General features: G+C 44.6%; 2 protein-coding genes across 2 annotated transcripts in view; one reads left to right on the forward strand and one right to left on the reverse strand.

Moving 5' to 3' along the window:
* pcxb (pyruvate carboxylase b) overlaps positions 1-15,656 on the reverse strand; it is a 280,578-nt gene that overhangs the window by 113,343 nt on the left and 151,579 nt on the right. The window lies entirely within an intron of this gene.
* LOC116686552 (leucine-rich repeat and fibronectin type-III domain-containing protein 4) overlaps positions 1-15,656 on the forward strand; it is a 37,940-nt gene that overhangs the window by 21,112 nt on the left and 1,172 nt on the right. The window contains exons 5-8 of the mRNA XM_032511563.1: positions 208-378; positions 2,651-2,812; positions 3,433-4,167; positions 14,023-15,656. The exon at positions 14,023-15,656 is cut by the window's right edge and continues 1,172 nt beyond it. Of these exons, the coding sequence (XP_032367454.1) occupies positions 208-378; positions 2,651-2,812; positions 3,433-4,167; positions 14,023-15,328 (2,374 nt within the window). The 3' untranslated portion in view covers positions 15,329-15,656. The remainder of the gene's footprint in view (positions 1-207; positions 379-2,650; positions 2,813-3,432; positions 4,168-14,022) is intronic.

The following is a 15,656-nucleotide window of genomic DNA, read 5'->3' on the forward strand; positions in this document are numbered from 1 at the left end:
TTTTTTTTTTTTAATCAGGTTGATTATCTAATAGAGTCAATGTGACCCACAAGGGACCCCAACCATCAGTGGCAGACCTGTCTTCACAGCTACCACTACTTTGAAGCAATATTTGCTAATTGATCTACTCTTAAACAAGAATACATCGCCAATCATGGAACAAAGTCACATTATTACTCTAAATATTTCTTTATGTTGTTGCTACAGGGTGCCATGGGAGTCCATTCAGAACATGGCCAGTCTGCACACTCTCAACCTGGATCACAACCTGATAGACCACATAGCGGAAGGTGTCTTTGGAGAGCTGTACAAGCTTGCAAGGCTGGATATGACGTCCAACAGGCTCCGGACCCTACCTCCTGATGCCCTGTTTGCAAGGTACTGTAGCTCTTAAGCTTCTTCTATGTTTCTCTGAGATGTGGTTTAGTGGAAATAGTCGGTGGCACACGACACTTCAGAGCCACCAGGTTTTTTTTTATAGAAGTGCTTTGCCACAGAAGTGCTAGTAACACAGGGTGACAATGCTGGTGTACAGCCATTCTGTCAAATTTCCCTTCACTATATATTTTGCCGTCTAATCATCCGTAAAAATCCGGTCACTCTTACCAGTCCACGGACTGGAACATGTGAGGAAACCATACCCTGTGTCCTCATTGTATTTCCCTTTAGAGTTTCGTTTTATGAAAATAAGCCAGTGGCTTGTTCCACGCCGTGTGTGTCAAAGACAGCCCCAGGGGCACATTGCTGCGAGGTGAATTAACGAGGCCCTAAAGGTCTCTAGTGCCCACTTACTGGCAAGTCATACATTTTCAACTTTGGAAATGGATTCATGGAAAGTAATGACCGAGGTAAAGAAGAGAAAATCACACTCATTGTAGAGGTGGCAAATAAGCTCAGGCTAACTCCGAAATAAGCAGATCCAGCTGTGACACCACCTCGGGCAGCGTGCGCTCAGCACAGATGAGATTTAAAGCAAACTGCTCGGGGTTGTGCGCTCTTCGTTACTAATTGCCGAGTGGATATGTTGAATGTTCAAAGCCCAGCCCAGCGCTGTGTGATGAACCACACTCAGGTGGGGAGCACGTTTTTATTATTAATAAATGGTCAATTAAAAGGTTGTTTTTTCTTTTACTGTGAAACTGAATTTATTTAATCATACTATACTAATTATTAGTAACGTTATAATGTATGTTATTTTGTCATTAGTTCAGTGTAATATAAAATCATTTGTTTTTAAAATGAAATAATTTATAGAGGTTTTTAAAACAATTAACGATTGGCAAACACTATTCAGATGCTATTATTTAGTTATAAGCAACTAATGCTTATAATAATTAGTTTATGATTAATAAGTGGTTTATAAAGCTTCAAGTAACCTGAATTAATTTGGCCCAAGCTATAAAAGAGATCATTATTTGAGCACTGATTATGGCTATTCTGTTTATATATATATATGTTTGTAGTTGCTTTACAGTAAAGTGTTTACTATTATTAACAAGGAATTATAATCATCACTTTCAAATTTATATCATCCAAATGTTGAACGGTTCCCAAACAGTTTCTTAAATGTTTACAAACCATTTGGTAATCATTAACAAATATAAAATTTGATAAAACAAATTATGGTGTGACTAATAAGTAAACTTACCAATAATCAATTCATAATTTGTGAACAGTAAAATAACTTGAGTTTAAGTAACATCAATTTACCATTTAATGATGGTTATTAGAAAGTGTTACCCAGAGCTGTAATCTGCTTTTTTCAATTCTACTTCTATCACCTTTCCTGCACACAGCGTTATGCATTCACATGTAAAGCTGAGTCCTGACAGCGGCTTCCTACTTCTCTTATTCCTGAGTTCAGATCACTTCCTCATCTGACTTCCAGGCCACGCCCATGGTCCCCTGGAGAGTCCAGAGACAGAGACACCGTCATTTAAATGTCCCCACCAGCACTTTAAATCTCTGAATGTAGACTTCCACTGCCACTCTTTCTACTTCCTTTTCTCCTCCATGTACTGTACATATCTAAACACCTCTGTATGCAGATGTTTCTCTCCCACTGCTTCAACCAGACTGTCCATTCGCCAACACTGCTCCTTTGCTAAGATAATGATACAGACATTAAAGCTATTAAACTATTGCAGTGGTAGTGTATTACCACCCTCCAGGAACGTGCTTAGGAAGTAAGCTGAACAAAGTCCTGTTTTCATCCTTGTTATCTGCAAATTTATTCTAATTTTAAGTTGCACAGGCCAGATGCAAGATGCTTATAGCTGCACTACTTGTATGTTTTGCTGCTGGGTAGGTTTGAATCACCTGCTGTGCACCATTTTCAAAATGACTTCTTTTTCTCATTTTGAGCAGCAGGTGTTAACCTGCCGATGCCGAGACCTCACTTTGTGACAAAATGAGCTTGGTTCCTCAACGTCATCCTTTAAATGCTCAACAGTTCCATAGCAATAAAACCCAACCTGGAGAGACACAAGGAAGGACGGTGCTGCTGTTTTACAAAGCGAGGGGACAATGATACCTGCTCACGCTCACTGATTAACATTCTTACATTAACAATTGGAAAGCGTGAGGTACCTTTATAGTTAGTCCAACATTGACTATGTAAAGTGATGTCCCCTTCCTCTCTCATCTTCAGGTCCCAGACAGGTGCAATAAGCCCCACCCCCTACAACGCTGTCATAAGCTTAAATTTCGGTGGGAATCCTCTGCACTGCAACTGTGAACTGCTTTGGTTACGTCGGCTTATCCGTGGGGACGACATGGAGACATGTGCCACACCTCCACACCTGGCTGGAAGGTAAAGATCATCATCAGCTTATCTTAATCTTAATCCTTCTACTCACTGAAGCATTCCTCAATGTCAGGGGAAGCACAATAAGAGCTACAGATGTGTGTGGAGCCTAACTGCAGATCTTACATCAGTGTTTCCCAGCCTGGTCTCAAGGCCAATCTGTCCTACAAGCCTTGCCTCGGTCCCGTTTTAGCCCTCATCTAATTAAAGGCCTCGCATTTAATGATATCTTAATTGGGTTGTCATGTGTGCGAGAATAGAACTGGAGCAATAACTCACAGGACAGGTAGGCCTTAAGGACTACACAATGATGTGTTATTACTGCAAGTCCTTATTCTGTTACCTCACACATGTCCTCCTCCCTGCATCTCTCTGCTAGAATCTTCCAGTCTAACCCTGTAGTCAACAGTATGGAGGGAAAACAAAGGATGGAGCATCTGTTGTTGTCATCGGTCATCGCTGTCGCCATGAACTACGCTTTGCTTACTCTAGTTTTCTGCAGATAGATCTTTAGGTTAATGTACTACATTAATCTGCCAACCCCCCCAGGGATAAAAGAAGACATATTCCTGTACTAAAAATGTAATTCCTCTTCCTCTCTCTCTTTCTGGCCTCATCCCTCTCAGATATTTCTGGTCGATTCCGGAGGAGGAGTTCACCTGTGAACCACCTCTCATCACCCGTCACACTCACAAGCTGTGGGTGCTGGAGGGCCAGCGAGCCACGCTAAAATGCCGTTCCATCGGCGACCCAGAGCCAGTAGTCCACTGGGTTTCACCAGACGACCGCATCATTGCAAATTCCTCCCGGACCAGCTCCTTCAGCAATGGGACCTTGGATATGTTGGTAACAGTTGTCCGGGACGACGGGGAATATACATGTATCGCAATAAACGCAGCGGGCGAAGCAACTGCCACCGTGGACCTGAAAATAATCCCCCTGCCTCACCGGGGCGGAGCAGGGGCAAACACAGGGGCAAACACAGGGAATAACAACGTGAACACCAAAAACAACAGGAACGTGACCAGTGGGATTTTACGGACCGATCCGGGCTCCTCGGATATCAGCACAGGGAAAAACGGAGGGATTAACAACGGCGCAGGACGTGGAGGGGAGGCGGAGGACGGGAGAGGGGGTGAGGACGAGGAGGGCGACAGTAACAGGGCCTCAGAAGGGGAAAGGGCCGACGGGGGGAGCATGGAGGACGACGTGGAGGACGAAGAAAGGATGGTCGGAGTACAAGGGGTTACTTCAACCTCAGCTCAGGTCCGATGGGATATGGGGCGTTTGTCTGCTGCTTACGTAGTCTGGATGTATCAGATACAGTACAACTGCACCGCCGACGAGACCCTCATCTACAGGTAAGTTCAACTTTAGCTGTGAAATACACATTACTCACTATGCAACAGTTCCAGTAGCTCGGATGCTTACCAATAGGTATCTTTTACCTTCTCCTTTATATGCAAACACAGGTATTTTATTTCCTGCCTCAAAAAAGGTGGCATTCCTGTTTTCATGTACAACTCCTTAAATATTTATCCATTACAGCGGGACACTTCAGTACTGCAACTGTTCACCTTGTACACGGACAGGTGGATAGCTCAAGGGAAGGATGAGTGGGGAGACAGATGAAGGGATAGAGGAGCGAAGGAAGTTAATAATTTATCTCCCTCACTGTATGACACTAATGCCCAACAGGTGGATAGTCAGTCAGTGCACAGAGGAGGACAAGTGCATGAACATTGGGGAATAAAGGTGATTTTGAGGGCGGGTAGCTTTCTAAAATTTGTGACAGAGTGCCCTAGAACATGACAACATCTAGAGGCAAGTAAATAGTGGCTGACTCTGAATGCAAGGTATGTCTACAGCAACATTTAGTGAGTAAAAGTAGAATGTGCCAGTACTAATGGACACGTCTGGTAACATAACACAGGATCTTGATGGGCTATGTCATTTTCAATTTGAAGCAACAGTTTTACCTTCAGTAAGCCATGTCATTTTGAATTTAAAATGAGATCCCTTCACACTTCACCATCCGTGTTTACTCAACATGCTCTCAGAGGAGGAAAAACAATCAAACATTTATGAAGACCAGATTTTAGGTTAAGGGCTGAGATGTCGTTCTTGTTATCAGAAATTATTTAGGAGACTGTCACATCCTGCTTTATACGTTTAGGTTACATTTTAGAAGGAAAGAAACTAAATGAGGTAAAACCGAGTTTGCAAAGCTGCCAATCTTGTGTATACAGGAGCTGTGGGTCAAGCAAAAAGAAAAGGAGTATTACTGTAGACACTTGGTTACAGCCAAAAAGAGAACAAGGAAGAAGAAGTTTAAGCTAAGTAAGCCCGAGATAGATGGATTCTTAAAGTCCTTCCTTTCAAAATGTAACAGTGTGGCTTGGGTTTTAGCCGCTTGGTGTACTTACATGTACATTACGAATGCAAAGCACATGAATTATGTGGGCATTAAGTCAAAGTTGACTGCCTCTGTGTTTACAAGCATAGGCCGATGAAACATTTATGTGATGGGCTTGTTGCTTCCGTAAAAGATGGAATAAGAGAAGGGGAACAAAGGTTGGAGAGGGACTGCCATCATGGCATTATGTTTTGTTGGTTTTTACTGAGCAGCAATGTAGCGTCCGAATGTGGCTCCCCTCCGATAAGATGGCATTAAGCTGTAAGTGGTGTCAATTAGGGGTGAGGGAAGCTAAGCGTATGACAGGAAGAAGACAGGGAAGATGGACAGATGGAAAGATGATTGGAAATATGAAAAACTGTGTGCAGGTATAATGACAAGGATTGAAGCAAAGTAAAGAAGATGGCTGCCAAGGGTGAATGGAAAAATGACAGACGTGGAGGAGGAACTAATAGTTTAAATGATGGATGGAAAAAGAGTCAAAATGGAAGAACGGGTGAATTTTAAGATGGGAATGAGGCCTCAGAGATTTTTAGGAAGAGGAGGAGGAGAAAAGGGATTGAGGGAGGAGGCAAAGATAGGAGATAGGCTCTACCCAAATCACCTTGGGAGAGACTGAGATGAAAGAAGGATGGGTGGAAGGAGGGAGTATGACAGACAGTAAGGGGGAAAAGAGAGAGGGGCGGGGCCAAATGGTCCTTGAGGAAGGAGCAATGAAGCAAGGCTAGGGCGAGGGAGGGAAGGTATTTAAATCCATCACTGGAACAGAGAGAGAAGTGTGTACACAACTGAAATACACCTGGGGATGGAAAAGAGAAGAAAGAGTGCAGACAGAGGGCAAGAGTGGTAGTTGGGAGGATCAATGTAGCGAAAGAGAAAGGAGCACAGATATTTGGGATAAAAGAAAAAGAAATGAGGTGTGGTGAAAGCCCTGTAGCCAAGAGGGGAAGAGGTGTCAAACTGAAACGCCATATCAAAACAGACGAGTGCAGATTCTGTCGGTCCCATGACACATTTGTGGCAATTACAAACGGAGAACTAATTACATGATTGAATTGAACGAACTGAATGAGATCTTAACTCCCTCGCTGATCAGCTGCCTTAACTCCTCTACGGAAAATACTCTATTAGGAGAGCTCTCTTGCTACTTACCATGGAGGAAAGGTGTCTCAAACCACTGCATATGGCATATGATGCATCTATAAATACATAGAGACAAACAGGGGTTGCCTCCCCTACAGCGTGCCACGAGTAAAATGTGCAACAAAAACAGAATGATGATTAAGTATTAGTATAGATATATTATTGGATTGCATTCAATTGTACAGCGGTTTGATATTACTTTACACCCCAGTTGCACAGGCTGAATTTAGCTCTCCAAACAAAAAGGAAACAAACTTTAAAATAATAAGAGAGTAGAGGTGAGGGCTCGGCAGCCACATGAGACAAGAAAATATGAGACACAAAGAGTATCACACAGAAGCAAAACAGAGGAGAGATAAGTGTGAAAGCCTGAGCCAAGGCAACCAGCGTCACAGGAGAGATGCTGACATTCAGCAAGCAGGGAGAAAGGGATCTGGAGTTAGACTAAACAAAACAGAGGGGAGGGATCCGAGTCTCAAAAGTCACGGCTATCTTAAAGGTGGAACTGAGATACAAACTCTGAACTGAATTGGAAACGAGAAGAAAAGGATTGAAAGAGGAGACGAGAAGTCTGAGGAATTCAGTCACGGAGGACAGATCCAGGGGAAATGGAACTGGGGGGGCCGGATTTGAAGGGAAGCGCACCACAATGCAGCCAGTGATTTCTTCTATAGATGCTATCATGCTATCAATGTTGCCGAGCTAACCGCAATATCACACCAGCCAGTGAGACTGAGAAAAGAGGAGTCCGCCAAAGGGAGTCTGGCAGACTGAGAATGGATGAGTGAGATTTCGCGCTATCATAGAGATTTCTGTTGATATTTTGTTGCTGCTGCTGCTGTGTGTGCTTTAACAGGTTGAAGAAACACACAAGCCCAGCTGATTTGAACTGAGGAAAGGGGAGGCAGATAGCCAGAAAAGAGGAAAACAGAGAGAATGTGAGAATGACCTATAGAAAACAAAAAGTGAGCTAAATAGATGTATACAGTATGCTGTATGCATAGATCACGAGACAGTAGAGCACATTGTATGGCTGCCAGATGTAGTCATCTTTAAAAAGGTCAGTGGCATGCTGGACAACACCAGCCTCCATTTTAGCATGGCTTGTCTAATTCTGATGTCATCCGTGACAGTGCCAGGTGGGATGCCGTCCATGTGGCATCGGCCGGGCACCGCTCACCCTGTCACCCTCAGCTCCCCTGACACTGTCAGCTGAGCCTCCTTTCCTGGAGCTTTGCCACGGCGTTACAGTGCAATACTTTGATTTGATCGCAGGAAAATGCCCTTGATCCTCTGGTGCAAGATCTGATTCAGATATTCTGAAAAGCCTGGCAATACAACAACCAAGGATTTACGGAGGTTACAAGTTGAATGCAAGCAATTACCAAACGTGCATGTATTCTTTGCCCATGCATGGGTATAACCTACCTGAAGGAGAAAGAATGTCCCATCATGTTAATGAGGCAGCATTTGGAAGCGACCTCTACAACCATCTGTTAGTAAATTTAGTTTCTTTACAGCGAGATTTCCAGGTTTGAGCAACAATGTGTCCTTTACATGGTCATGTGTGCATGGGTGAGCTGAGCAGAGTTCAGCTGTAAACCACCAGAGAACACCCATGGGGTGAGTGAGATTCCCATGTTTCTTTAATCTAAAGCATGCCGAGGTGCTATATAAATACTGTAAAAGTATGAAAACGCTTAATCCCAGAGGAATGCACACTGCTCGTATTCAGAAAAGGAGCCTTGAAACGAGCTGTCAGGACCTCTGTACGGCGGTGAGATATATATATATATATATATATGTATGAAGGATAGATAGACATAGGTTATACCACCCAAAGCTTTACATCAATATGTGTAGTTGGAGGTCTTATAGGAACTGTGTCATAATGCAAAGTAGATGTGTCATTAGGTCCATCCTCTGTATTTATACAATGTGTACATACATTTTTCAATCTCTTTGTTGCTTTCTCTTGTGCCATTGATCTTTTTTTTAACATTGGCAATCTGTTGGAATAGAAGTCTTCAATAGCTTGTGGATGTCTTGGGTAGGGATTAGGTACATCAGTGGGGGTATTTATACTTTTGTACATGCCGGAGCCAAACGTTTCCCATTACATTCAGAGCTCTTCTAAGTCTGTAGGCAGGATTGAAGAGCTTTGACAATCTTCAAAATTTCCTCTCAGTCACCACAGGACCAACCTTCCTGCTGCGTGGGTACTCAAAGTGCCAAGTTTCACACACAATTTAATGAGAACAGTAATGATCACAGGGAAAGAGAGAGGAGGGTTTGAGAGGGAAATCATGCAGAGTTAAAGAAATAATGAGAATAATGAAAGAAAAAGTCTCAAAAGTGACGCACAGTTTGACAAGCATAGGAAAGGAGCATGTTGAGACATAGACAGATGAGAGCATTGTTAATGAGAAATCAAATGATTAAAGAAATACATCCTGGAAATTAAGTGTATGACAATACCACTCATTTGCTACTGCTAATTATATAGCATATTTGACTAATATTTCAAACAGAGAACAGAGCTGGTTGATATATTTAAAAAGGATATTTGCTTGCTGCACCAAACTATTTGGAAAATCAACTAGTTTCCTCCACTGGAAAAATCTGACATGCAGAGATGCTTTGAATGTCTGTCATGTTGGTTATGGCTTGCTGTATTGTACAATATGATATTGCTGAGTAAACTAATAATAAGCATCCTATTTTAGGCCTGTATGCGCCTGGTAGCCAATACAATAAATCATACAAGAACCAATATGAGTGCATCTGCTGAGGCAGGGATAGATAAGGATGTAAGGAGAGAGGTAACTGTGGGGCAGCAGGGAAGGCACGCAGCGGCACAAGATGGAGAAACAAGGGCTAAGACAGGAATAAGGATGGAGGGGTGGATAAGGGATGGACAGAATGGGGTTAAGAGTAGTACCCCAGGGGAAGATGTAATTAAGTGTCAAACTACTGTGTCAATACATGTGTCAACCCGCATCAGAGGCAGAGGGAGGCAAGGAAAGAGAAAGGGTCAGCACTCAATACATATGTCAACTTCTATTATTCTGTAGGGTCAGAGGAAGGAGGAGAGCGAGCCAGTGAGATTCATACTTCCTTTGATTATGTGGCTAAAATCACACGAGGGAAACGAGGTATACATGATGGAGAAAGACAAATACTGGCACGTTGTGGAGAACAACGAGGTCATTAAAAAAAGGAGCGGGAATAATGGAAGGGAAGGTAAATAAGGCCAAATGAGGGAGAGCAGAGTGAGAAGGATAGACTAAGGAAAGCAAAAAGACAGACGGAGGGATGAAACTAAATCCAAAGGGTGGGTATTTGGGTGGATGAGGGGTTGGGGGGGGATTGACAGAAAGACAGATCAAGGAGAACAGAAGAAGAGATCAGACATCATTGAGGGAGACAGTAAACAGTCCAACGAATCAAGACCAAAAAATGTAAGAAAAGGTAAACGAACAAATGACATGACATGACATGAGGGAAAAAAAGAAACGAGCGCAGTATATATGTCAGCCAGAAGAGGAGATAATTGCTTTGTTGTTCCTCCTCTTCTTTCTATCTGTCTCCTCTCTCTCTCTCTCTCTCTCTCTCTCTTGCTCTCGGTGCCCAGTCTCGTCTGTGTCAGACCACCAGCCTTGGTAACACAGATATAAAGAAGAAATGAAGCAGCAAGAAAAACAAGGGGGGAAACAAGAGGGGAAAGGGAAAGATGAAGAAAAAAGAAAAAGAGACAGGATTCCACCACTCCTTTATCCCCTTGCTGTCACTCTTTTCCTTTCCCTGTGTCTCCCCCTCTCTCTCTCTCTCTCTGTCTCTCGGGTGCTAATAAGTACCCGTTTCTGTGTCACCAGCGTGAACAAAGCACTCCCTTGTCTCTTTTCACTTTCTCTCTGCATCTGTGCGTATATGCGTGCCTTTGCATGGTTTAACCATAATTAGAATCACAGAGACAACGCCATGTGTCTGCAAATACAGGGATGGTGATGACAACCACACCCCTGCCTCTTCAACCATTCAATCCATCTCAAATCAGAGCCGTAGTCCAAGTTGTGATGGTGCACTTGATATTCATGAACATACATTAGTCTCAAGAGCACTGAGGATGGAGATAAGTAATGCACAGCACAGAGCTGCACATTGGCATGCACGTGTGACAAACGGGATGTAAATATGGTTAAAGATGCATAAAGCGGGGCGACCTCTGGCTCACCCAGTAAGAGCGTGCGCCCCATGTAGGATGAGTCCCTTGCAGCGGCCTGGGGTTGAGTCCGACCCGCGGCCCTCTGCTGCATGCTTTCCCACCTTTCTTGTCTATCCACTGTCCCTATCAAATAAAGGCCAAAGCCGCCAAAAAAATTATCTTAAAGAATATATATATATATATATATATGTTTGCATAATGCAGTGTGCAAACGAATCAGCATATAAAAGATGCATGCATTTGTGTATGCTTCCAGGTCCTCCATGTATATTTCAGTGCATTTGCTTGCCTATTTCTTTTGCAAAAACAAGTATAGAGTTGATTCACTATTTCATAGTAAAGAGGGAGAGCTGGTGGAGGGGTGGAGGAGAAGAGTGGTGATATATGGAGAGGAAGAGAGGGAGGACGAGAAACATAAGATGAAGGCAAATGTAGAGGTGACGGGGATGAAGAAAGGAGGAGCAGAGAAGAGGAGAGACCTAGGATGCCTGTGATAATAGCAGTAGGATTTGCAGCGAGCACAGCTGATTGGCTGCAGAAATACAGCGAAGGACAACACACAGAGTGAGTCAAAGGAGCGGAGGCACAGAGGGAACGAACACAACTAAAACTATAAGTCAGAAAGGTGCACCACTGCAGATTCAGGGATGGGCAGAGACATGATGGCCGACTACAAAGCAATGAAAAGGCAGAGGATGCAGAGAGATAAGGGCGAGCTACTCATCAGCAAAAAGAAGGAAATCTGTTTATGATTGATGATGGAAAAGGAATAAGCAGGATATATTAAGGGAGGGAGGGTCGAATAAGAGCTGAAAGGAACGATAGAGTGAAGGACAGCGGATAGAGTGAATGAAAGGGGATTGAATGGTAGGATTGGGGAAAAAAACAACTCAAGGCTTCCATCAAGTTGTGTGTGTGTGTGTGTGTGTGTGTGTGTGTGTGTGTGTGTGTGTGTGTGTGTGTGTGTGTGTGTGTGTGTGAGTGAGTCACAGTCACACAATGTGGAACCAACTGAATCGTTTGATGCTGTGCACCAGTGTATCATACAGTACATAGTATGGACTGCAAAAGGGATTCAGTTGCTTTATGTTAATCCACATTTATACATTTGGTGCAGTATAATTCATAATGCAAGCATATATCCGGAAGACGAAAGGGAATCAGCACAGATATTGCTTGTTCGAGACTTTGCAAATACTTTTTTTTTTTTGGCAATGAATCCAATAAAGTTTGTAGCAGTTAATATTAATCCAAGTGGGACACCGGGAGACATGGGTAAATAGGGGGAAAGAAAAGCACATGAGGAACCAGAACCCATTTAAATGTAACCTTTGTTCCAGCAACCGTCCCTCCGCCTCACAGGCTCTATTAATTATACACAGACACATACAGGCTCTGGATCAACTGACGCCTCTGTCATATTTCTCAGGCCCTTTCATAAGCTTATGATATGACCAAGGCCTTTAATGCAGAAACAGAGGTAGCATTACAATTGCTGATTCTTGCATATTTCATGCGGGAAATCTAATTGCGCACCAACTGTCTGAGTACTACTGGACTTTACACAGGCAAATGAAAGGAGATTCTGAAACCTATCCAACTATTTCAAGAATAAGAATAGATACCAGCGTATCCAGCAGTTTGTGTTTCATTTTTGTACTCTTGAGTCTGCTGTGATCCAACGAGGCAGGTTTTTTTTATGTCAGTGTTTGCTCTTTGAAAACAAAGAGATGACTAATATTCTGGGAAATGAATCCAGGGAAGCTGTTTGGTCATGAAAACATAGTGTTTAATGTGAGCTTCTGCTAAAAAGGCATTTCTGTGCCAGAGCTTGCTTTTCAAATCACTCCAGGAAATTTGCTAAGGCAGCGTAACCGAGTTTGCAACACCCTGTTCAAAGAAAAAATAAAATAAAATCCTAAACCCTAAATTATACCTGTGCAATAGTTGATATTCTGGGCATTTGTTCAGAAATGTTTTGTTCACTTTGAAGCCTTGAGAGGCCTGTGAAAATCAGTGCTCAATAATCGAAGCGTAACCCAAAGCCCCGTGATTTGCTGTGAGTGGGCAGCTTCTTTTAGCATTATTTAGGACACCTAATCCCATAATTTCTTTAACACTGCTAGAAATATGTTTGTGCGAATTGTCAGACTGATTTCACTTCTATTAGTAACAGCAGCCAAATTACAGCCAATTTAAAACGGAAGAAGAACACAAGCTGGTGAAGTTGTGGCGTGCTCGCTCGGCCTCTTCATTCTGAATGCACGTACAGACTAAGAGCAGGGTCCGTCAGTGGTGGTGCCCCCCCCCCCCCCCCCCCCCCCCCCCCCCCCCCCCGGAGGCTGAGTCACACTAGATGGCATTTCTAGACTGAAGGGAGCTGGAATGGTTAGCGACACTGGATACAAAAAAGCCCTTTGATGTAGTGATAAAGGAAGAGGAGAGAGAGGGAATCAGAACAACAACAAGAAAGCAGAGGAAAGAAACAAAGAAATCACTGGCAAAATAGTCATGGTAGCAACTAAAAAATTCACAAACTTGCCCACACAAGAGGGTTGGACAGCAGAGGGCAAAGTCCTACCCATCAGCGACAGACACTTAAGCAGTGCTACAGTCTCCCACACACACACTTTACCCCCGCATGTCACATACACAAACCCACTGACGTGAAAATACAGAGTTTTATTCTAGTATGTCCCAAATACAAACATGAGCACACAGAAGAGCATATACAGGTTATGTAAAAAGCCAGTGCCCCTCCACCCTCATCACCACCTCTCTTAATCGTTCCCCCCCACCTCCCTGTCTCTCTATTGTTCACCTCCCCCCCGTTTGTTAGTTTGAACGGCTGCTTGAAACACTTAAAATGAGGACGCATTCAAACCTCTCTTTATGATCCCACGCAACCACTCACTCATTACCACATCTGCAGTCAAAATAAAGCAAAACACACTCACTTGTGATTACAATACATCGACACATTAATTTCCTATAAACTCTAATCAAAACCACAAAGTGTCCCAGGTCCATGGTAAAGCCTAGCCCTGACCGTTAAACCTAAAATGGCCTCTCTTTTTTTCTTAATGTGAGGTCCCACAAAATGGCTTTACGTTTGCCCCTCGCAGGGATTTAAGCACGCGCACATACACACAACCCCGCACTCCAAATGAGCAGACAGAGTTCTCTTTTCATTTTCCCTGGGCGCGCTCTCCATCAATAGCCTCATTTTCCCTCTCTCCCCCTCCTGCACTATATGCAGCCATCCTTTCACCCCTCCCTTCCAATAGTCAACCCTTTCTCCTTAGCCCCACTGTGGTCCGAATATTCAGCCTGGGCTTTGACTTACTGTGGATATTTCACATTTCACTACACAGCAGGCTTGTTTATTCAACTGACCTCTACTTTTGTTTCTCCTCCTTTATCCCTCTTTAGAATTCTGCCCCCGACCAGTGACCGTTTCCTCTTGAAGAACTTGGTTTCCGGTGTGGACTATAACCTGTGTGTGCTGGCCATTTTCGATGACACTATCACATCATTAGCGGCCACTAAAGTGCTGGGCTGCGCCACGTTCTCCACCAAGGATGTTTACCCAGCATGCCGCTCTCTGCAAGCCCATTTCCTGGGAGGTACTCTGACCATATTGGTTGGAGGCGTGGTTGTCGTCACCCTGCTCGTGTTCACGGTGGCGCTCATGGTTCGCCACCGCGTTTGCAATCACGGCGACCACATGATATGTCACAGCGGCAACACGGAAGCAGGAGGGGGGGCCTGCTGTCAGGGTGGAGGTGGAGGGGGCGAGGACAAAGGGGGAAACAGTGGCGGGTGCTACCAATCAAATGGTTCCGGGGACATGATGATGGTGGTCCTGCCCAACGGCCTGCCGTCAAAAAGAGGAGGGGACACGGACAAGGAGAAGGACAAGGAGAATGTGAAGGAAGACTCTGCTCCAAAACTCCCTCCAAAGCCCAGGCCCAAACCTAAAGTCAACCTGGAGCATTTTCTTTCAGCTGGGGGTGTGGTTTCCATGACGACAGGGGCAGTAGGTGAGATGGCATTGGTGGTGAGGCAAAGGAAGCTGGACAAGGCGCCACCATACACCCCTGAAAGTGATAGAACTCCCCTTTACTACTCCCCTTCATCCACCCTGCCCCGTCAGTCACAGTCCAGGGACCGCCCAAAACCCCGTCTGGAGCGAGAACTTACCAATCGTGCCAGTTTCTCTCTGGCTGCCCCCCTGAGAGACTCCGAGCTGTGTGACTGGAGAATCAGTCCCCAAAGCAGGGACAAATGGAACTCCTCACAGGCCTATCAGAGCCCTCTATCCCCTCTAAGCCCTGTCTGCGGGGCCGTTAGCAAACGGCGGCACTCTCTGGATATGGGCTCCTCTGTTGCCCTGGCGACCGATGCTGCCACGACGGTAGCCAAGCGCTATGGTGCTGTCAATTACGCCAAGCGACTGAGTGTGATCTGGACGAGGAGGAGCCAGTCTCTCCATGGAATGCTAGTGCAGTGCGCCTCGACGACAAGCACAACGTCTTCGACCAGCGATGAGGAAAGCGGGGGGGGCTTCGGGGCACGCTGCCAGTTTCAACAGGGATACATCCACGCTTACAACACCACCAACTCCAACTCTAACCCTGGGATCAGTACTGGGAAGGCGAGCAGTGTAAAAGACAGGGGGAGGCAAACAGGGAAGGATGGAAAGAGTGCTGAGGAGCTGGAGGAAAGTGTTGTGTAGGGGTTGTAAAAAACGTTAAGAGGAGTAAAGGGTCTGTGAGGCAGTTTCAAGGGGATCTTAGATTTAGCAGGGCAAAGAGGTGGAAGAAGGAGCAGGACAGGGGAGTTGAAGTGGTTGCAGATGAGGAGGGGAAGGCTGGAACTTTAGACGAAGGGAGAAGAGTAAAATTGAGTTGAGTCTCACTTGTGCAGCTCCTGGATTTTCCCTGGGAGAAGTCAAAGAAAGGGGGGTAGTACACCTGGAAGTCAGGTGAAGATTTCTAACAGGGCTGCAGAGTGATGGGTGGAAAAATGAGTGGGTAGAGAGATGTGACAGAAAAGGGAGAGAG

This window comes from Etheostoma spectabile, unplaced genomic scaffold, assembly GCF_008692095.1.
Source record: "Etheostoma spectabile isolate EspeVRDwgs_2016 unplaced genomic scaffold, UIUC_Espe_1.0 scaffold394, whole genome shotgun sequence".
Classification (NCBI taxonomy): domain Eukaryota; kingdom Metazoa; phylum Chordata; class Actinopteri; order Perciformes; family Percidae; genus Etheostoma; species Etheostoma spectabile.